Here is a 23,546-nt window from a genome sequence, read left to right on the forward strand (position 1 = left end):
AATACGAAAAACTTAAAACAACATATTCTTATTATAATTTTGTTCACATTAATCATTTTCCCAAAATTTAGCAATTTACCAGATTTTATAAAAAAACAAAAAAATTGAGCAGACCTAACGAGCCGACTACACGAGCCGCATTTAGTCGACTCTAGTCAAAGTCGTTTTATCGACTAGAAACTAGGCTCGAGTCGCAGCTAAGTCGACTCGGCTTAGCCGTTTAACAACACTAATAGTAATGGACTAAATATATAATTTCATTTATTTAATCAAAATTTGAAATAAGTATATTATATTTGTATTGTAAAAAATAAATGTTACAATATAAGTAGGAAGTAATGAAGATTCTGTAAAATAAACAGCACCAAAAAATATTAATTTTATAGTTTATACATAATTTATAATAAATCTTTTAAAATTTTAAAGAAACGGGAAATATTACGAAGATGTAGAATGTTCAACATTATCTTAAAATAAAATAATGAATGTATCTCGCGGTTAAAATTTCTAAATAAATTTCAAGCTTTTTTTAATATTAAATATAATATATAAAGAAATAGATCTGTTTTATAAAAATGAGATTGATAGCCCTCCATGGAGAAAATAAAAAATTATTAATTTTCCTTATTAATTTTAAACATATAATTAGGTATATAATATTGTATAAATTTTCCTAAAAAAAATATATAATGTATGAAATAAATAGGAACATATCTATTAATAAAGAATCGTTATATGTTTTCAAAACTAAAGATACGGTATATTCAGGCTAAAGTAAAATATCATTATTGCAAAAAATTTATGACATTGAAAAAAATATCGTTATTTTATCTAAAATTGCATAATTTTATTGAATTTCGAGTAAAAGGTTTGTTTCGCTTAAATTTATATATGGTGGGAGAAAAAGGAAGATTCATTCTTCCTGAACCACATTTACATTATCGGTTATACTGTCTGGAGAAGACTGGCGACTATAAGATAATTCTTTGATCCCCTTCTTGATTATCATACTGTTTATGGTGGATTCCATTCCTTCCACATTAGATATGTCAGATGATTTATCGTTTAAATCATCCATGTATTTGGATTTCTTGAATCCCAATGGATGTTTCGACGAAGATAAGGCTAATTCCTCATCAACAAAACCTACTTCCTTTATGGGTTCAGATTCTGGAGATGAACCCATAGATCCACGAAGATTGAATGAATCAGTTTTGCTATCCAACAATTGATTTTCGTTATAACGTACATCTAACATGCCATAATCTCCAACATCGTTATCTTGTCTTAAATTATGATTAACATTTGAAGGTTTTTTGGAAGAATCGTTGTCTTCCTCGCTGATTTCTTCAACTCTGTTGGTCGATTCCGATGTGATTATCATATACCGCCGTTCGTCAAATTGGCCGGGAGTGGGGTCCCCATTTTCGCTATTATACGAAGCATCCGACGTATATGTTTGCTGCAGGTAAGCTTTCTTGGGGTGATCTTGGCTAGTCATTAATGACCGATTAAAGACAGAGTTGTGCTGGGAATTTTCGTCTAAAAAATAGGCCTTGTGACGCCTTTTGGTCTCATCCATTAAATTGTTGATACCCAACAACCTTTGCTGGTTTTCATTATCGATAGGAACATTTATTTCTGTATCCTTGGTACCGTAATCGTCTTGATTGTTCATCAATAAGCCATAATTAGCGTTCAAGATCATTTCTCTGGCTTGATGCTGTTGCTCCAAAGGAATATTCTCGGTGAAATTTCTTATATCCATCATCATCTTTTCTTGACTTAGCTTTTGTTCATATGAATCTTTTTTGTCGGGCATCGACATATCAGACGTATGGTTGCTATGGCTACTTTTCACGTTTTTGGCGTTGTGATTGTTTATAACGGAATTTCTAAGAGATTTGTTGGGATTTATACCAGTCCCCGCATTTTTTGAGTTGCCATGAGGCCCGCGTTTATGGGTGACAATTCCGTGATGTTGATTTAAAGCGTAATGAGTTAGTCCTTGACTTACCCCTAAGGGATTTTTGCTATTATCTAGCATGTGATTGTTATTTGAATATTGAGAATTGTCAGGAGGATTCCACACATTGTTTTGAGAACCGTTTTGGGCTGTGACTAATCCTATGTACCCAGAACTTTGAGAGGACATGGAGGCCTTTTCCATGGCTTTTAGCATTTCATTCAACACATTGTGTATTGATTGAATGGAAGCCGAAAGAGCTGGTGAACCAAAACCATGGGTGATTAGGCTGAAATGTGTGAGATTTTTTTGTATGTTGGGTTCTAGGATTTGTTGAGGCCTTGAGTTACCTAGGGGGGATCTGTCTTTATTGAGGAGATCAAGAAGTTCTTTAGTAACTTGTCTTAATTGTATAATTTTAAATATTTTATAAATATCATTAAATTGTAGTTGTATTTCTCAGACTTTATTTAAAATTTTTTACCATTATTTTATGTAAATTCTCAATTGTTATTAAATATGACTTGTTTAAAATATCATTTTTTTTACTTAGTTGCTAGAACCATATTCTTATATGTCGGGTATTCAGATGGGTCATGTTGACGGCATATATATTCAGCCACTTGTTTAGAAGGAAACTCCGTTTCACAAGCATACCCAAAATCTCTGGCTAAATGAACGGCTTCGCCTAAAAATAGTTAATTTCGAATTACAATTTAAAAAAACAAAAATAAAATTGATCTTTTTGTCATTCCTTAAGTTTTCTCTTATTCTTATTTTTTTTAAATATACTGGGGCAAGATAATAAAATTTTTTAAGAAATATTATTGTTTTTTAAAAATATCAAGCATAAATTTATTAGAACTAATAACTATTTCTAATGCACAATTTTAAATTAATGTGAATTATATAAAAATTATATGTATAAATCGTCATATAAAAAACTATAAAATAAATGTGAATTAAATTAAACGGATATAACTGACGGTATAGAAAAACTATAAAATAAATGTGAATTATAAAATATAAAGTGAATATAACCACTATATGAATCACTTAAATGACCCAAAATAGAAATTTGAATTTTTTGAGCCTTTAAAATTTATATATTTAAATGTTGGAAATATAAATTATTACACAAAATGTTTCTTAGGAATAATTGTATTTTGTATGTTATATATTTACATGTAAAATCCAATTTTCGTTGGGATTGAGCTAATTTTTCAATTATCTCATCCTTGCTTGTGGTCAAATGCCTATGAATATTCAAAAGATCTAAACCTTTCAATCTACTTTCAGAAGTTGAACTTCTTGGTATGTTTTTCAGAGACCTCAGGGCCGTACGATATTTTAATTTTTTAAATATACCTTGGCCGGGCCCAAAATTACCCGGGCGGGGCCCAAAATTTTTTTTACAAAAACACCAAAATGAAAAATTTTTTAAAAAAATATCCGGGCCGGGTTGTATATTTTAAAACAGCCTATATTTGAAATCGTTATTATTAGCTATAAAAATCAAAAAGAAATAAAATTTATTTTAAAAAAATCCGGAAAATTAAATCGTAATTTAAACTTTCATAACTTTGTGCCAAAATATAATTTCTGTTTTAATTCCGACTTTTTTTTGACTATATAAAGACGATTAAAAATATTATATTTATTCACTTTTTTGCTTTTCTATTTTAATAATTTCGAAAAGATTAAATTAATATTTTATATTTGTTGTAGAATAATTTAATATAAATTTTATATATGTTTTGATTAAAATATTCGTGTTAATTTAACACGGAAAATACTTTCTCTGGCTCCTTATACAGAGTTCTGTATATTAAATGAAGGTAGTTCTTCTTCAATGGCACCATGGGGAATTCCATAATTAATATTAAAGCATATTCAGCATTAAAACCTTCCTACATTTAATATCACGGAATTTCCTAATAAGCAGAGCAGGTGTTTGGCATATTTAAATATATGAGAAAATATTTTAACATTTATATACTGGCCAGGAGAATAGGGTTATATCCGGATTTTTACCAAATAATTTTAAAACAAATATACCTTTTAAGATTTGAAATTTGAACCAAAAATGAATTTAATAAGATGCTTACTTAAATGGTTCTAAAAATATTTCCCAAATATTGCTCATGAAAAATTTTAATTGCAAATTTAAACTTTAACACTTCTAAAGAAACTTTTAAATTTTTTTTATAAAAGAAAAACAATTTCAATGTTATCATATACAAAAATATTGATAATATTTGTGCTAATTTATATCCAGAAATTAACTTTCAATTAAATTATAAAACCTGAGGTAGAGTTAGACGTGGTGCCTATTAGCGTTTTATATAGGTATTTATTTTTAAGCTATTTTTAGTACAAGTAAAAATTTTATTGGTCGTAATCAAGTTAGGACATTTTAGTCTCTTAATTCATTAGGACTTGGGAGTAATAAATTCAAGTTTGGGCGTAAATAAATATTTCTTACGTTTTGTTTTGTAGGAACCAAGTATAAAATGACTTAAATCTCTGAACCCGATCGTAGGACCCGAGATCATAAACTTTAATATTTATAGGTCCAGGGACTAGAAATGGAATTCGGGTCCAGGATCTGTTTTGTTCAGAACCCTAACTTATTTATTATATTTTTTTAGATATATAAATATTTTTAAGATGACAAGCTTAACTCTCTTTTCCCTTAAATTAAAAGTTGGGTCGGGGGAGGGGGGGTTTATACCATTTATGCCATTGTTGTTATATATATGCCAAGCAAAAATAAATCAATAAATTTTGAAAAATGGATATATTAAAAAACAAATATTAAAGTTTTATAAAATAAATATTTTGATAGACAATTAACTAGCTCCAACAAATTGCTATTTAAATTTTTTGAGTATTTTATATTTTGATTTATGGACATTTGACATTAATATTAGAAGTCTGCCAAATATGTTTCCACTCGCCTGAAGTAGGGGTTGGGTAGAGGTAGTGGCGCTACTAAAAAAGATTTATAACTTTTTTTAAAGGTATTCTTAAATTTTCAGTGGGCTCTTTAAATTTTAGGGGGCTTGAGCCGCTGTTGGGTAGAGGTGTTCTTGTAAAGACAAAAATTATTTTCGATTTATTTTTTTATTGTATACAGTATAATTTTATAATGATTTTTGTGTTTTATTTTAACGAGATGTTACTTTTCTTTAAAAGGAAAATGATAGGCTAATCTCAAAATTAAAATCTTTGCAATTCTGATATTTTTATATAACAAATGGATAAGAAAATACGATTTCGAAGTTTAATTATTAAAATTTGGGATAGTGAATTTTAAAATTATTTAAATTTTTAATGTCGGCTTCTAAAGTATAATAAGAGTGAATTGACGGATTTTTATAAACGAACTCTAGAATGTTTCGAAAAAAAATCAGCGGCAAATTTAAATCTGATTTTAATATATTACCTTCGACTAACGATGTTAGAAGTGTAACATTTGCAGCTTTCCTTCTTCCAGCTGGTAAGTTAAGTCCTATTTTTTCCAACTTATCTCTCAAAGTTTTACCACCGTTTTTGGATTTAGCTCTATTACAAAATAAAAAAAAAATTTTTTTAAACAAAAATATTTGAGATGCTCACAATATTAATAATAAATATAATCTTACCAACCAAGTGCTGCATTCATTTTTTAAATAATAATTAATTTGTTAATAAAAAGTAAACGTTATTAAAATTAATTAAAGCTTCTAATTTTATTTACCTTCGAAGCACTCCTCCTAGCAAAGAAGCATTTAAACATTCAGGAGGTGACAACCTTCTTTGTACCTCTCCCACCGTAACCTTGTACTTTGACGTTGAGCTTAATAAAGATAATCTTCCCGGCACTGAACAGAATATATCGCTTGGCGACACAATGTTTGGAGATATGGTCAGATCTTTGTTTTCTATCTTGGGTCTTATACTAGCCGATGAGACTAATAAATTAATTTTATTAAACAAAATGTTTGAAAATATTTGATTTCAATAATTAATATTTAAATTAATGTAAACCATTCATATAATCCTTTTTTAAATTTAGAAGAAATTCATAGGAAAATCGGTAAGAGTTTACCCTATTTAACAAGCTGAAATCATCCAGCCCCTGACAAATTATTTCTATCTGATTTTTCTGCTCTTTCTAAATTTGATTAGTAAATAATATTAGATAGATCGTATGATCCCTCGAGCTAATTTAGATTTCCTTTCATTTTTCTAATTTATATTTGGGTTGCTAATTTTGATTTGATAGACTGGCCTCCTATACATATAGAAATCACTTATAATAACTTTTCTCACACGACCAGAAATTTACAGCAGTAAAAAATATATAATAGCTGAAAACAAACCATGAATTGTTTTACGTTGATTACGTTACATTATATATTATATACTTAAACTATTATATGGTACTTTTTCATTTTAATTATCTTAAATGTATATAAGAAATACAAATAGCTTTATTTTCTCTATACAAAGAGAAATAAATATCTTATTTGTCCCATATTTGGAAAACATTACAATATTTATAACAAAAATTATGAATTTGTAAGACTGTGTTTCTATAAATTTTGTGATTAATGTCATTTTCTATTAAAGTGTTTTGTGTGAATGAATGATAAAGAATAATAAAAAATTCTCGTTTTTTCAAATTAAATTGTCTTTTTTATTGTTTTATATTTTATGAGGAAAATTTAATTCCTTTTATTTTATACCTATGAAAACAAAACATAACCTAATTTTATTAATTTTTATAGCTGAGAATTTTATGCTATTATTATAATTTTCTTTTTATCTTTTATAATTATTAATATTTTTCTGTCATTATTTACTGTTGGCTGAATCTGGAAATTTCTTTCTTTCTTTCTTTCTCTCTCTCTCTCTTTCTTTCTTTCTTTCTTTCTTCCTTTCTTCCTTCCCTTTTTATCTTTCCTTCCCTGTGTTTCACAGATATATATTTCTATTATTGCTCTTTTGTTTTTGAAGATATTTTTTTCATATTTTCTTTTAGTGGATCATCATTCATAAGCACATTATGCATAAATAATGTGTAAAAAATATTAAATACTTTTCTTGATGACTGAACTGGGCTCATTGCCGGTTGTGGAATTCAAGGAGTTAACCGGATTATTGTGGAAACTTCTCTCCTAAAATTTATTTTTAAATGATAGAATTATAAAGTAGGTATATTAAGGAGGGGGTTATAATAAACTATATTTGCGAATATACTAACCTCTAGTTTTGTTAAAAGCCCGATTCTGATGAATTTTTAAAAACGGCCCCATTAAGATTATGACCAAAATAATATTGTGTAGCTCATAGATGGCAGAAAGGTTTGGGCTTGTACCACCCAAATTTTGAGGCTTATATTTGGTTGAAATCTTAAACGGGCCATTTTTAGAAATCGACCCAAACCGGGCTTTTTAACAACACTATATTAACCTCTAAGGGTTATTTTCTTACCAAAAATATTTAACTATACATTTAATGATAATTAGAAAGGAAACCGTTGGAAAAGAAACCCTAGGGGAAGAACCCCCACCTTTCTCTCCTCTTTTTATATATTTATATTTCGTACAAAATTATAAATTTTTTAAATATAGTTATCACAACTTTCAATAAATTCCTTATATAAGTTTGAGTTGATCCATACAAATTATATAGAATCGATTTTTTAAAAAGGTAAGAGAATTTACAATTTAGGTAATAGTTATACCTTCCAGGCGCGTAGCCAGCGGTTGTAGCAAATGAAAAAATATATAAGGCTTTTAGTGCAAAGTAGAGGTCTGCATTGGGCGGGGTTTCGGCCCGCCCGCCCATCTAAGTGGGCGGGCGGATGGGCGGGTAAATAATTTTTCGATAATGGGCAGGCGGTCGGGTTAAAAAAATTTGAAACTATGGGCGGGCTGGGCGGTTGGGTTAAGTAAATTTAAAATTTTTGTTCAAAAACAAACTAAAAAAAATTGTTTAATTAAATGATCTATAACAATATTTCTTTTTTTATTGTACCAATCGTTTTTTTTAAGTGAAGAACATTTACCTAACTATATTATGTAATAATCACAACAATAAATCTTTTTTCTTAGAATAAATAAACATTTTTGTCTATATAAACGGGCTTGGGTTAAAAATCTTTTATAAATAATGGGCGGGCGGGTAAAAATTTTAGACTAATGGGTTGGCGGGCAAGGAATTTTAGACAAATGGGCGGGGCGGGCGGGTATATATTTTTTTGAAAACTATGGGCTGGGCGGGCGGACGTAATTTTTTTAAAACAAAGCCCGCCCAATGCAGACCTCTAGTGCAAAGTATTCTATTTCAAATAGGTCATATTATATTCTATCTCAAATTTAGCAAAAGGTTCAAATTAATTTAAATATTTTTTCCTTGTGTAGTAATATTTTAACCCACGAATTGAAAGAAGATTTTTTTACATTTTTTTAAAAATTTTAATAGATAAAGATTCTATTTAATTTTTCTCTACTAATAACTATGACTAGGCAAAATTTCCAGAGTGTATGAAATGTTCAATCCTAAGTGACAGAATTTGCTGAATATAATTATTTCAGAGACTTCTTGTGCTACAAAAAAAAACAGCAAGAAGAAGGCCCAGCAAAATGAAGCCTTGGATATTAAGCATTACAGCATTTTTGGATCTAATAAAACTTATTTTGATTGTATTTTAAGAAATATCAGAATGACCTAAACCAGATATTGCATCTGAAGCTGATACATTATTAGATTCAAACAGCCGATTTATTTTGCATTAAAATGTGTTAAGATTTATTTCAGTTTTATGCAACATTTTTCAAATGGATTTGAGGTTATGAAAATCACGACTTTTATTATATTACAACTCAAAAAATTAAGAGATAAAGTAGATTAAGAATTTTACAAGATATTTATGTTATTGTTGAGGTGAGGCGAAATTATATGATTTTGAGATTCGTAAGCCTCGACTTGCACCTAGACAAGCAAATATTTCCAGTATTAATGTGGACTCAATTGAGTATTACCATAAAATAACCGTATTATTTCACTTTTGGATATATTTTTTGGTGAGACGATAGTTTAATAGGTTTTCCCGACATGCGGCTTAGGTTTTGAATTTAAAACCATTAATTGAGCTCGTTTTATTAAATTTAAAGATCTGATTTTGCCAGAAAAGAATTCTAATATGTGTAGAATAATACCCACCCCATATATTTCAGATAATTTATGGCCAACATTTGAAGAAATCATAATTAATAGTAATTTTCTCATAACCTTTTCATATTCTTAATGTAAATTGGAATTTCATGATAAAATTGTCTGAAATTTAGAAAATTTTAGCGCGAAATGTATTATCGCGAATGCATTATCGCGAATGTCGATTACCGCGAAAAAATATTATAGCGGATGCATTACAGCGAATGCATTATCGCGAATATAATATAGCGAATGCATTACCGCGAATGCATTATAGCGAATATAATACAGCGAAAATATTATAGCGAATGTATTAGCGCGAATGTAATACCGCGAAAATGTTATCGCGAATGTATTATAGCGAATACATTACAGCGAATGAATTATCGCGAATGCATTGTCGCGAATATATTACCGCGAATGCATTATAGCGAATATATTATAGCGAATGAATTATTGCGAATACATTATAGCGAATGCATTATAGCGAATGAATTATCGCGAATGCATTATAGCGAATGCATTTTAGCGAACGCATTATAGCGAATGGATTATCATATCGCGAATGTTATCGACTTTTCGACTAACTTAGTTGAATCTGAAAATTAAGTTAAAATAGGGATTGGCTCTAAAAACATTTTTTTATTGAAATTAAGGCTAAGGTTTTTCTTTTTTTTGACTCAAAATATATATAAAAGATTCTAAATAATAAAATAGATTTCGCTTTTTCATCTAATCATTTTAAATATTAAACATCAAGTTTTTTCTTTTTAATTTATTGAAAATTTGTACAGACAAAATTGAATTTATCATATTTCAATGTCATAATTAGTAATAAAATAAATAATATAAATGTCGTAAATTAATATACCTGTTCTTCAGTCTGCATTTTTTAGCTCTGATTATTTAAAATCCTGCCCTAAATTTTCAAATTTCGTTATTTTGAATATTTTCTCTGTATTTTATAAATTGTTTTATACGGAATTTAAGATAAGTAAATAATATTAAAGCATAATTAAAATGTTTTTCACTATAATATTTAACGGCATAAAAATATGGATTTGTGGCCTTCTGTCTCTCTTAAAGTTGAAATTGTTTTAAACCGTATCATGAATAATAAACCAATTTGCACAGTGAGATTTAGAAATAATTAAATAGACAGAATATGAAATTAAAAATCTTTTCCCATTTCAGAAAGTCTCATAATCATTATGTTTAAAAATATTTATAGTAGGCATTCCCTTTCAGGCAGAATAATATGATTTGAAAATAACTTACAAAATATTAAATTTGAACTAAATTCACATATCATCTCTATTGAAACCACCAAAATATATAATTAAATATATTTTTTATCATTTTAAGATTTATATTTGAAACAGGAGTTGGCATTTATTTTTTTCAAATTTAACAATGTTTAAATTTAAAAAAGATAAGATTTTATGTTTTAAAGCTATAAAATTAATAATTTTGACGATTACAAAAGATTTAATAAGATAGAGGTCTTAATCCAATGTTCCCCTTCATCTAATCTTATTTAAAAAATTTTAAAAATTATCAACATATTTTTTTAGCGCTGGAAAGGGTTAATCATATCAGTAACTAGGGGCTAGTATAATTAGGTCGAATTAATTAAATTATGCTTAAAAATATGATATAATAAGTATTCATTGACTATTATAGCTTTAAATTCTATTTTTTTCCCTTTAACTTTCACCTTTTCTGGTGGTTGATAATCAAAAGAATTAGAAAAAAAATTAAAAAATTCATTAAAACTTAAACATTTTTTAAAATAAAATATCACATTTTGAAATTTTTTATGAATTATTTATATACAAATGGTGTATTATTGATAATAACAATTATCCTATAGGAGACTTAATAAACCAATATAATCTACAAGCCTGGGGTTTGGGGCTTGTTGGGGCAAAAATTAACTTTTACTAGAATCAATCTTAAAATATAAAATATTAAAATATTTATTAATAGGGTCTTTTGTAAAAAACGACTTAATCTAATCGTTAAAAATATTGAGTATACCAAATTCCATATATTTTTTTAATAAAATACGTATTTCATAAATAACAAGTGACGTGTTTTAGAGGTAAATAATTTTAAAACGCTACTTTAAATAAATATAGACAATTAAGCTGGTTCTCTGGTTTTTTGGAACTTAATAAATGGGTTAAATATAATTTTGATTGCATTGTGATAATGTTAGTTGTAATGCATTCGCGATATTGCATTCGCGATAATGCATTCGCTGTATTGTATTCGCTCTAATACATTCGCTATGATACATTCGCTATGATGCATTCGCTATAATGCATTCGCGCTAATATATTCGCTATAATACATTCGCTATGATGCATTCGCGATTGCATTCGCGGTATTACATTCGCTGTAATGCATTCTGTTGTAGCTGTTGAAAAAAAGAAGAAATAAATTTAATATAATACATCAAATGTCAGTTATTTTCTGACAGGTGAATTAAGTTTTCCTTGGGGGAAGAAGAGGAGGTGATGAACACATGATGGGTTGATGGGAAAGGATTCTTTTGTTATCCATTTTGGGATGAAGAGTTTGGATTAATTCGAGAAGATGTCAGCGAGGAACTAATAATGGACCTTTGGGACATGAAGAATTAGATAATTAGATATTTATGATTTGTAATTTTTTTGATAATGTATAGATATTGTTGTTGGTGTTTTTTAATAAAGAAATTTGAGTCGTATTCTTATTCTTATTATTATGAAAGGATGGCTTGTAATACATTCGCTATAATATTTTCGCGGTAATGCATTCGCTATAATGCATTCGCGCTAATATATTCGCTATGATACATTAGCTATAATGCATTCGCTATAATATCTTTTCGCGGTAATCGACATTCGCGATAATGCATTCGCGATAATACATTTCGCGGTAAAAGTTTCGCGGTAAAAGTTTCGCGGTATTGACGTGATACGATGTACCTTACCTAGGTTCATTTATTGAATAGAGCAATCCAATAAAAAAATATTTTAAATAAAGTATTTTTAGTACCTCTTTCTGGAAAAATGGCGTAATACATTTTTTTGTTTGGTGAAAATTTACTAATTTAGATTGCTGAAATTTTATATAAATATTATCCTTAAGCATTTAGCATTATTCACACAAAAAATTAGACTTTAAAAGATTTATTTAATAGACATATAAAAGCGCTTAATTGTAATAGAGAGGTGAGTATTGTCTGGCCATGTATTGATTGGCCACAATTCGCACATTCACATATTCATATTGAAATGAAAAACTATTGTAAAATAACATTTGGTGAAATTTCAAATGATGAACAAGCTTAAGAATGTTTATCAAAAAGTAATAAAATTCTTAAATAATTTTCACATAATCTCATCTAGCTCATAAACTATTATAGATATCACTTTGATTCCTAATTTATTTTAAAGATTAATAATTAGTTTACACATTGATATAAAATTTGTTTGGTTAAACCCAAATTTTAATACCTTTTTTTCAAAAAAGAAAACATGGCCATTCATGGCACATTTCCCCTACCTATTAAACTATCGCCTTACCCATTTTTTCAAATTAATCAAATATTTGTGATTCATTTATGCAATATTATATTAGCTCATATTGTTTATTTTACAATATTTTACTAGGGGAAATGTGGCATTAGTGGTCATATTTTTGCTTTTTTCAAAAAAGGAATCATGATTGGAGTTTAACTAAACAAATTTTATATCAATGTGTAGCCCAATTCTTAATCTTTAAAATAAAATTTGAATCAAAGCTCTATCTATAATAGTTTATGAGCGATGAGGTTATGTGAAATTTGTTTTTCTGACCAGTCAAAGCAAGTATATATTTACTGGCATATACTATGTGTTAACTCCATAATATATAATTTAAGAATTTTATTATGAATATGAAATATTACAATAGGAAATACTTGTAAAAGATCTGTTAATGTTTCTTCATTTTTTAAATATATAAAAATTTTATTATATACATCATTGTTATTATTACATAAGCATGAGCCTATTCTTCACAATGAATGCATTTAATCCCCTCTTTCTTGCTCTAGGAAAACTTCTTTTTGCATATAGAACAACTCATTATAATCTTCTTTAGGTTTATTAAACTTTAACTCATAAAATCATGTGCAAATATTCTTATCAAAAAATAAATAATTTTTAACATAAAAATTTATATAATTATATCTATGATAACTAATTATTTAACAAGTAATTCTAATATATAATTAATACCATTAAAAAATATTCTAACATTTAATTATTATCATTAATGCTAACATATTTAGAAGTTTTAACTATTTTATGCTAAACCCATTAATGATTTTCTAGCTTGTCTTGTATTAAATAATCTTATAAAATTTCCTCCGGAGGTTTGGTGAATATTAATTTACTTGAATTACATTCCATATGGGGAATTTGTTCCATTTTTTTACCAAATGTTGGTTTACACAAGCTCTTTATCAATATGAATGTATGAATTCACCTGTCTATTATCAATAAGCTCTAATTTTTTGGTGTGAACTATGCGAAATGCCTAAGAATAATATTTATATATATCAATATCATAAATTAGTAATTTTTTCACCAAACAAAAAAATGTATAACAAGATTAGAAAGAAGTACTATACAGTTTAAGATATTTTTTAGTTGGATTGCTCTAATCAATAAATAAACTTAGATGACTAATTTTGAGAGAAATTGGTCAAATAGATAAAAAGTTAAAGGTGGTGGCCAGTCATCAAACATGACCATTTATGCCACAATCTCCCCTATTTCTATTTGTGTTCGAAATTATCATTTTTTAAATATGATTGGTTGTAATAAATTATGATTCATTTTAATAAATTTATAATGTTCCAAAAACTATTCCAATATTAAAAAAATTAACCCCCCCCCCCCCACTTATAAAATTTTATATTATAATTGCAGTGAAAAAGTTTCAAATTATTTTGATGAAATGTTAGATAAATATAACTCCAAGGAAAATTTGAAATGGATATTAGCGTATTTATTTTTGCGGTGAATATGATAAATAAATGCAAATTTTTAATAATAAAACAGTAATATTTTATATTTTAGCCAGTATCTAAGTTATTGGCTGGTGGAAGGAATTTGTCCCCTATCCCCCCCTCCCCACTGTCTATATACCTTACCTACTCTCTCTGAGAAAAGTATATGTACACCTTATCCACAAATCCAAGAGTGTCAATAGACTTTTCAGTTTGGCAGGACTTTCAAAGTCTAGCTATAAACCAATAATTTTTCAACTTCTTAAGATTTGTGTTTAAAAAACCTTCTTGAAGGAGCTCTTGAAAATTTTGACCTGGCTGGAGCCCCCAATAATTCATCTCTATTGACGTCACTTCATTAACCATAATATATTTTACTATAAAATCATATTATTTATTTTTTAAATGTGATTGACACCCATCCTTCATATATATAATTTGTTATATATTATCATTTTTATAACTCAATTTCGATAATATTAATAATATATTTTTAAATGTTTTATTTGCCAATAAAATTTTAAAAAACATTTTATATCAATCCAGAATATAAAATTTATATAATATTTAATACGATTTACTTATTCAATTACATAACAAATTTTTCATGATTTTATTTAAATGCATAAGGAAGCTATATATACAATTTGTTAGGTTTGGTAAGCCTCTCCTGCCCTTTTCCACTATTAAAGATTTCCATGATATTTAATTTCGTAGTAGAGTAAAAAAAATTTATTATTATTCCTTAGTAAATGAATATAATGTTTCTAGAACTAAATTATACCGTGAAAAGCTATCATTATATCATTATTTTTAAATTCACAGATGAAAATGAAATGTTTAGAATACAAACAATAAATTGATTAAACCATCAGTGGAAAAAGATCCCAGCATAAAATACAAATGTGCTGTTAAAATTGTAAAAGAAACGTCAACTTTTGTTCTTCTTTATATTATATACTAAAGGTCTGCATTGGGGGGGGGGGGGTTATCGCCCACCCGCCCATACTTTGAATGAGCATGGTCGGGTTTTTTAAATATTTTTAACATTGGGGAGGTGGCGGGCGAGTTGAGAAATTTTTTTAATTAATGGGCGGGCATGGTTAGGTAAACTTTTGATATTTTTCAGGAGAAATGAGCAGAACAGACTTTAATTTATTAAAAATAATAGTTTTATTTCATAACATATTATATATGTTTAATTAAAAATACATTTAAATAAATAAATAAAGAGCCAAACCAGCCATTAAAATAATTTTTAAGCATTAGGCGGGAGGGCAGGTTAAACAAAATTTATAAATAAATAGGCGGGCGGGCAAATTTTTTAAAAAAATTATAAGTGAGATGGTCGGGTTAGATAAATTTCAAAACAACGAGTGAGCGGACTTTTTGCTAAAAACCCGCCTATTGCAGACCTATTATATACATCAGAATGATAATATCGTAAAAATAAAAGTAGAGCATAATTAAAATTTCGACATTAATTAATCCAAAACCAATACAATATTTAGTTTTCGAATTGCCTAGACTAAGGTCATGTTTTTGAAAAGGGCCATTATTATGTGACTAAAAAAAGCTAAAAGCATTAAAAACAGATATTATTATACCATATCATTTTGGGGTGGAGAAGTATTTTCCAGGAATTGAATAAATCTCTGATGTTGATAATTTAGATGTATGGGAGTCGATGGGCTTCCCTGGTCCAAAGACACAAAGCTTTTTGTGATATTATTTATATCGGAAATATCAGAATTTTCCATCATTTCCTGTCGTTCGCTAATTTGGTTCATTATATTGTTATTACTCATAAGTGTTTTGGTATGGTAATCGTTTATATTGTTTCTAATAATTGAATCAATACATTTTTGAGCTAAAAATATAAACATATAAATTTATACATTTAAAAATTTGGAATTGAAATAGGAATAAAAAAAAATAACTTGAGTTTGGGCTATCCTTGTTTGGAGACTTATTCAAAATCGATGTACTATTATAATCCTTTTTCTTCATTCTATTAGCAGTCCTAATGGCCGGGTTGAATTCCATTTCTGAAGCTTTTCTCCTAAATTCCTCCCTCAATATTTCCTGATCAAATGGCACTTGAAAATCCATTTTACTCGCTAAAGGTGGTGTAGCTGAGAATACTTTTCTTTTGTTTGATTGATCCATCATTTTATGGGTGGGACTATATAGATTAGGTGTCATGCTTCTGCTCTCCTTCTCAGCAGCATCTATCATGTGCTTCATTTTTTTATTATGAAAATTTTGATTTTGCTTATCAAGAGACGACATAATTATTTTATTACTAGATTCTAAAGTAACCAGTTCTTTATCTGTAGCCATTCTCTGTTGAAAATTCTCCATTCCCTCTAACATTCCAAGCTTTGAAGAACATCTCATCTCGTCCCTTCCTTCTTTCTCCATGTTCAAAAAATTTTCTTGCGACAATTTAGGTAACCTAAACATATTCAAGTACCTTCCGCCTTCAGATCCGTGCAAATTATGAGCTGACTCCTGAAATTGATTAAACTCCATCTCCAATATTTGCCTCTCTCTTTCTCTCATTTCGAACAATTTCCTCATCTGATCCTCAGCCTCCTCTTGGAAAGTTTGGTTAACGTTATCGATATCATTGTTATTGTTATTAATAATCCGTTCAGAGTTAACAGCTCCCAGGGCAGCGATTTGCTGTTGCAGATTAAGGTGCCGATCCGTGTAACTTATCATAGTAGCATATCCGTCCATCATGGGTATTTTTTCTCTTCTCTCGTTAAGACTTTGTTCATTTTCCTCTAGGCAACCTTTATCCTGATCGTTTATTAATTCAGGCATGGCGCTTGCTAGCGCCTCGGTTTGGTATTGTGATATAGTGGAAATCGAATTGAGAGATCCTGAATTCGAATTTATATCTGATCTCTTGTTTTTGCCTGTGGAGATTCTTTGTTTAGCGGTGTAGGATACTTCTTTCGGTTGTAAATTTTCTAAACTGTTGAAGGAATCGACGTAAGTTTTGTTGGGTTCTTCGGATCTCTCATCGAAGCGTTGCTCAGTTGTCATATCAGGGGTTGGGTGATTATTGTTAAGATTATTGTGTGAATTGGTATTAGAAAGAGGTATGAAGTGATGGAAAGTGGAGTTTTGACCTTGTATAGCTCCCGTAAAACCGGAATGGTAAAATTGATGTTGATTATGTTGGGTGATATTATTATTATGCTGCTGACTATGATTAAGATGACCTTGGTTGAGTAAAATAGGGTGATCTTCTAAAGCTCCTGATCTAAGCAAATTATTTGGAGCTGGAACCGTCATAGAAAAACTGTCATGTTGGTGATTTAGGTGATGGTGATTGTATATGGGATGGGGATGAAGCGGGGGAGGGAAGTAAGGGACATCACCGACCAATAGATGATGCTGTTGGCCTAGGAATTGTTGTTGCTGAAGTTGAATCAAGTCATCTGGATATAGAGGTTCAGAATTATGATTGTTTATTTGCCTCCCGTCATGATCATGGAACGGATAATGATGTTTGCCTAAATTACCTGTAGGAATACTAAAATTGTAAGAATGACTCCTCATATCTTGCTGTGATGAACCATCTATAGATGAGGGAATAAACAATAACTTGCGGGATAAGGACTGTTGAGCTAAATCGTTGTAATGATTGAAAGTCGTAACCATGTTATCGTCTAGGTTGGCGGAGGTAAAATAATCATTTTTGTCCTATATAAATGTACAAAATAAAGTTTATTATATTATTAATTTTGTTGACATTTTTTTGATAAAGTATGTGAAAGTTATATATAATAAATTTTAAATTTTTTTTGGCAAAATTATAATATTTTGTTTCTATTCCAATGTAATATTTAAAATAAGAATAGCATTTAAACAACATTTAAAATACGACTGTTAAAAAATCCTTTATGTCATGCCAAAAAGGCTGAGTATACGCTTTTGTATCTACCCAAACAAATCAAATAGATTAAAGATTAAACATCACGTAGATGAGAGTTTGGTTATAATATAATAAACCTCGGGATATAGAAATCTGACTTTTTCTAAAATAATAAACTTAAATTTTTACAAGTTTTTAAAAATAAAGATTGTATATATAATATAATAAAGGCTTTTAACACCAATATTATATTATATATATTCAGTGGAATATCTTAAGGTTACACTAAAATAGAATTTTAAGGATGAGAATCAGCAATTTAGATACCAATTTTAAAAATCTAAAAGACCCAGAACAGAAATCATAAATAAGATTTTATAACACATTTGTTATGTATATGATAAATACATATAATATTTATTTGCAAAAATTTAAGTTCTAAGTTTTACAACATCCCTATGTTTATTTAACCTTCCCCGTATATGGCCTATGATTTTACGAAAACTTTTTTCCAGATAAATTCTGAAAAAGGAATTTAGGTAATTATACAAATATATATAATAAATTACTAAAAACAATTCGTTTTTAATTATGGTGACTGAATTGTCCGCGTTTACGAAAATTATTTGTTTCTCGAAATTAATGTCATCATTTTTACAATTGTTATTAATAATACTGGTAATAGCATCAGATTTATGATTGCTCATATTATTAAAATGTATATCATTCGATTCCGTAATTGTTAAGTTTGCATCGGGATAGGAAGATATAGATAAATTATTGATAGAATCACCGGTATTAGAAATTAGAGCAATTTCTTGATTAGATATTCTGTTTAATTTTTTATCGTCGATATTGTTAATGTACACCTCATTCATCTCATTGCTATCACTTAAGATGGATGTTTTTTTCTCCTCTTTTTCAATGAATTCAAGGTCTGAATTAGCAATCTTTTTCGGGGAACTATAACCGTTGAGGCTCCGTATAAAATCCTTTCGAACCATTGCATCGTAATTCGCCTGCGTAAAAATATTTTTCCCCTTCGTCACCCTGGCATTATCGTTGTCCATTTTTATGTTCTCACCTTCCATTTTATTAAGTATTGATATCTCTTTACCATTGATAGGTTTTAGATCACCGAAGGTATGACTAGATAGCCTTTTAATATTATTAAGGTTGATTCTTACTATGTCCTCCTCAACTAGTGCATTTTTTTGTAGAATACAATCCTGATCCTTATATTCAATACTAGAATTAGCACTGAGAAGCGCGTGGCCATTTATTTCATCGGAAGTTAGAAACATGAAATAGAATCAAGTTTTAACGTCTTTCGCAACATTAATTTATAATCGAATCATCTCTTGAATGGTATATTTTTTATAGAAATTTATATATATAGTATATAATTTTTGATTTTTTAACGACCAGAATATATTATTCGACAGCCTGAACCTCCTCAAAAATTGCAATAATAAAATGACCAGAACAATTTAAGTATACATTTAATATTATTTTGCCACTGTTAATATTTTATGATATTTTTTCTTTTATAAATTTTTTTTATTTTCTTTTATCGATAAAAATTTATTATAAACTTAATACAAAATACAATTTAAAAAAAAATTAATATAAAATACCTACGCGTTTATCTTTTATGTCAAATAAAAATAATTTTTACTTACTTAACATTAGACAATTGTTAAATAATAATAAATATAAAAGACATAGTAAAAGGGATTGAACAATATTATTTATTTTTTATCTAACAATAATATGATATAAGAAAAGAATTTGTTTTAAAAAATGATTAAATGGTATATAGAATAGTATAGATATAGATATAGAGTAAGAGAAATAATATAATACATAAAAAAAATTATATAATTTTATAAAAGAATAATAAAATTTTAATTTTGTTGATATTATAAATCCTCCCTCTACAGTGCAACATAATTTTAGAGTTGTATTTGTAGATTTTCACGAATAAAACTTATATATACTGAAAATGTTTTGCTCACAGAATATTTAATGGGTGCTCTAATTATATTTAGTATGAGTATGGCATGCGCTAAAATTACGATGCAATTACCTATATTTCAAGAATAATCAATATACATAATATCCATTTTGTAATTGAATTATTCCATACTTAGGAGAAGCTCCCCATCATTGACTTGGAGGGTGAAGGGCCATGGTGATGAGCACATTAAAATTTTATAAACGTAAATTTAATTATGCAAAACCAGGTGTCTATATATACAACTCAGCGTATATTCATAAAACATATTTAGACGTTTTATAGCCAGTTGTATAATGTGATAATCGGGTAGAAATAAAACGAAACATTTTGCTAGGATAAAAATGAGAAAATAATGATATTAATCCTCGTAAATTTTTATTATCGTTTTTGATCACAAATCTGGAATGATAAAATAACCTTTTATACGATTTTATAAAGGATCGCTAGATAATGGAATAGGGTTGATTTAAAAAATAGTTTAATAAATTTATATGCGAGGTTTTCCTAATTTCAAGTAATTATTAACCCCCCCCTTTTTTTTATCCCTGAGGAGTCTAAGGTAATTAATCTAGGAATCGAATATGTCCTGAACTATCATATATTAACAGTAATAAGATAATATTTTTTGCCTAATAACATCATTAATTTAGTTTAGCAATCTAACGATCAGTTCATTCTTAAACTTAGTAGTATCACAATTCCCCCCACCCTTCTATCATTGCTGATATTATACCGATAATTAAGTTAAATTGATATACTCTGTATAATTCATATTAAATAATTGAACCTCAAAAGCCATTTAATGCTGTTTATGTTTACTTATTAAATAATACTATTACCTAAAACAAGATAAAAGTAAATATATACGCATTAAAAAAATGTAATATTATATAATTGTAAAAGAATAATAAATTTTTTAATAATCAATGGTTGAGTAGGTTTTCAGGTAAGAATGTTACCTTTATTTTTTTTATTAGATATATATATATAAAGAAAAATGAAAGTTTTTTTTTGTAATTAGACAAAAAGAAAAATTATTTTTCATTTTATACACATCATTTAAAAAATGTGTGTAAATAATTATTTGGTTTTTGAATAGGTTATTTTTTATGAGTATTAACCAAATAATCATTGGCGTACGCAGAGGGAAGCCAAAAAATGGAGATGCCGGATATATTTTTAAAAATATTATTGTTTATATAAATTTATATTTGTTAATATTTATTCGTATCTCATATTAAATATATATTTAATTACATTTATTATCACATTTATCTACTAAGTTATTTTATCAATTAAATTCGATTTTAAGTTTTCCGGCGTAATATTTACTTATTATTTTCAAATTTTTAGTGGCGTAATATTTATCTACCATTTTCAAATTTCTAGTCAAATAATAATTATTTCTGAAACTTCTTGTCCAACAGGGAAAAAAAAATTGAGTCCAACGAGATAGAGTATCTGACATCAAGCAGTAACAGCTTTTAAGGAGTTAGAAGAGCCAATTATTTGCTATTACTGAAATATCACAAGGGCCTGAAAGAAATATTTCCTCAGAAGCAAGAAAATTATTGGATACAATGCTTATTCCAAATTTTATTTCTCATTAGAATGTATTATTTAATTATACAAGTATTTTAAGTATACTTTTCAAAAACATGACATTGACTTGATTAAGAAAATGTGAATAGCGGAGAGCATTTTATTAGAACTCAAGGAAATTAGGGCTAATGTTGATGAAGAATTTCATATTTTATATTTTATTGTTGAGACAAAAGCAGAGCTATACGTGTTTAATATTTGTCTCCCTCGACTTGAAGCAAGGCAAGCTCATCGTTAAAACATTAATATAGGATCAGTAGAAGAGTATATCTTAAATCAGATACATTTATAACCCAAATAAATGGATTTTTAATTCATCATGCAGCACTTACTAATCTGCAAATAACTTCCACAAAAGCCTTCCCAACCTTTTTCAGATGGTGATAGAAAAAAAAATATTTGTTAGATTTTTATTATGTAATATGTTAAAGTATCTTATGATGCCTTACTAGCTGAATAACTAGGTTTATAAGATTAACTATGGTTAATATAGTCCCAAAAAATGTTATGGATGCTTTGCATTATTTCAAACACATTTTAGATTAAATTCCCAATGTATTAAAAAGGCTTATAAACACTTCCCATTAGTAAATTAATGAGAGAACATTCTCTTTTTTAAGAAGAATAACAGAGGCCTGGAGAAGTACCATTTGCAGGGCACTGCCCTGTTTTTTTAAAGATTTTTTACGGCCCGGCCTAGGTTTTTTTAAAAAAAATTTCAGGCCCGGCCCGGCTTTTTAAAAAATTTCAGGCCCGGCCCGGCTTTTTAAAAAAAATATTTTGGTCCGACTCGGCTTTTTTTTAAAAAATTTTTAGGCCCGGCCCGGATTTTTAAAAAATAAATTATATTTATTTTTGATTTTTCTAGCTAATAATAACGATTTCAAATATAGGCTGTTATAAAAAATACAGTCCGGATTGGGTTTTTTTTTAAATTTTGGGCCCGGCCCGGGTATATTTAAAAAAATTAAAATACTGTCCGGCCCGGGGGCCGCGCTTGCAGGTCTCTGAAAGTAGATTGAAAGGTTTGGATCTTTTGAATATTCTAGGCATTTGACGACAAGCAAGGATGAGATAATTGAAAAATTAGCTCAATTTCTATTTTGGGTCTTTTAAGTGATTCTTTACATATAATTTTTTTATAATTCACATTAATTTAAATTGTGTATTAGAAATAGTTATTAGTCCTAATAAATTTATGCTTGATATTTTTAAAAAACAATAATATTTCTTAAAAAATTTTATTATCCCCCAACCAGACCAAATTCCTGCGTACGCGCCTGCAAATAATACTTCAGTTTCTCTATAAGTTAGCAATCCTGATAATCTTACGAAAATTAAATTCCGAAATAAAAAAAATTAAAACCTCGGCCAATAACTAATTAACTTTAAAGTAGCCAAGACCAATTGATACGAAATATAGGCCCAAGCCAATAAATAAAACTCTTTACACATCTGAGTCAGGCCGATTCTTAATATTTACTATTTTATAATTTAAATAAAACTCTTCCCCAGAGGCGAAACAGTTATCCCCGATCGTGAGAGCTTAAGCCATATTTGAAAAATCTGAAGGTCTCAATGGCCATCCAAAATATATGAAATTGAAAAACAAATTTCCAAACCCCCCTCTCCTCTTCGGAAATTTGCATGTTTCTACACCCTTCCCCCTTCCTCATTTAATTTTTAAAGATAGTATGGGGAGAGGGACACTTTAAGTACAATGGAACGTTGGTCCACTCTAGTTATAATTTAAATATCTTTATAGACTTAAGACTTATATGAATAATTATGTTATACATGATTGGTTAAAATA

At 28.2% G+C, this 23,546-nt stretch overlaps 1 protein-coding gene across 3 annotated transcripts in view; it reads right to left on the reverse strand.

The window, feature by feature from the left end:
• Window positions 1–384: 384 nt before the first annotated feature.
• Window positions 385–23,546, reverse strand: part of LOC135923309 (uncharacterized) — a 57,436-nt gene continuing 34,274 nt past the window's right edge. The window contains exons 1-8 of one of the 3 annotated variants that reach the window (XM_065457987.1): window positions 18,681–19,631; window positions 16,160–17,939; window positions 15,827–16,089; window positions 7,053–7,131; window positions 5,709–5,922; window positions 5,415–5,533; window positions 2,516–2,654; window positions 385–2,369 (exon numbers count right to left, since the gene is read on the reverse strand). In XM_065457987.1, coding sequence (XP_065314059.1) covers window positions 914–2,369; window positions 2,516–2,654; window positions 5,415–5,533; window positions 5,709–5,922; window positions 7,053–7,131; window positions 15,827–16,089; window positions 16,160–17,939; window positions 18,681–19,415 — 4,785 coding nt within the window. In that variant the 5' untranslated portion in view covers window positions 19,416–19,631 and the 3' untranslated portion in view covers window positions 385–913. Of the gene's footprint in view, window positions 2,370–2,515; window positions 2,655–5,414; window positions 5,534–5,708; window positions 5,923–7,052; window positions 7,132–15,826; window positions 16,090–16,159; window positions 17,940–18,680; window positions 19,632–23,546 lie in introns of those variants that run through there. The other 2 variants (XM_065457988.1, XM_065457989.1) reach the window with 2 other exon arrangements.

Source organism: Gordionus sp. m RMFG-2023, chromosome 2 (genome assembly GCF_954871325.1).
Source record: "Gordionus sp. m RMFG-2023 chromosome 2, tfGorSpeb1-WG-v2, whole genome shotgun sequence".
NCBI lineage: Eukaryota > Metazoa > Nematomorpha > Gordioida > Chordodea > Parachordodidae > Gordionus > Gordionus sp. m RMFG-2023.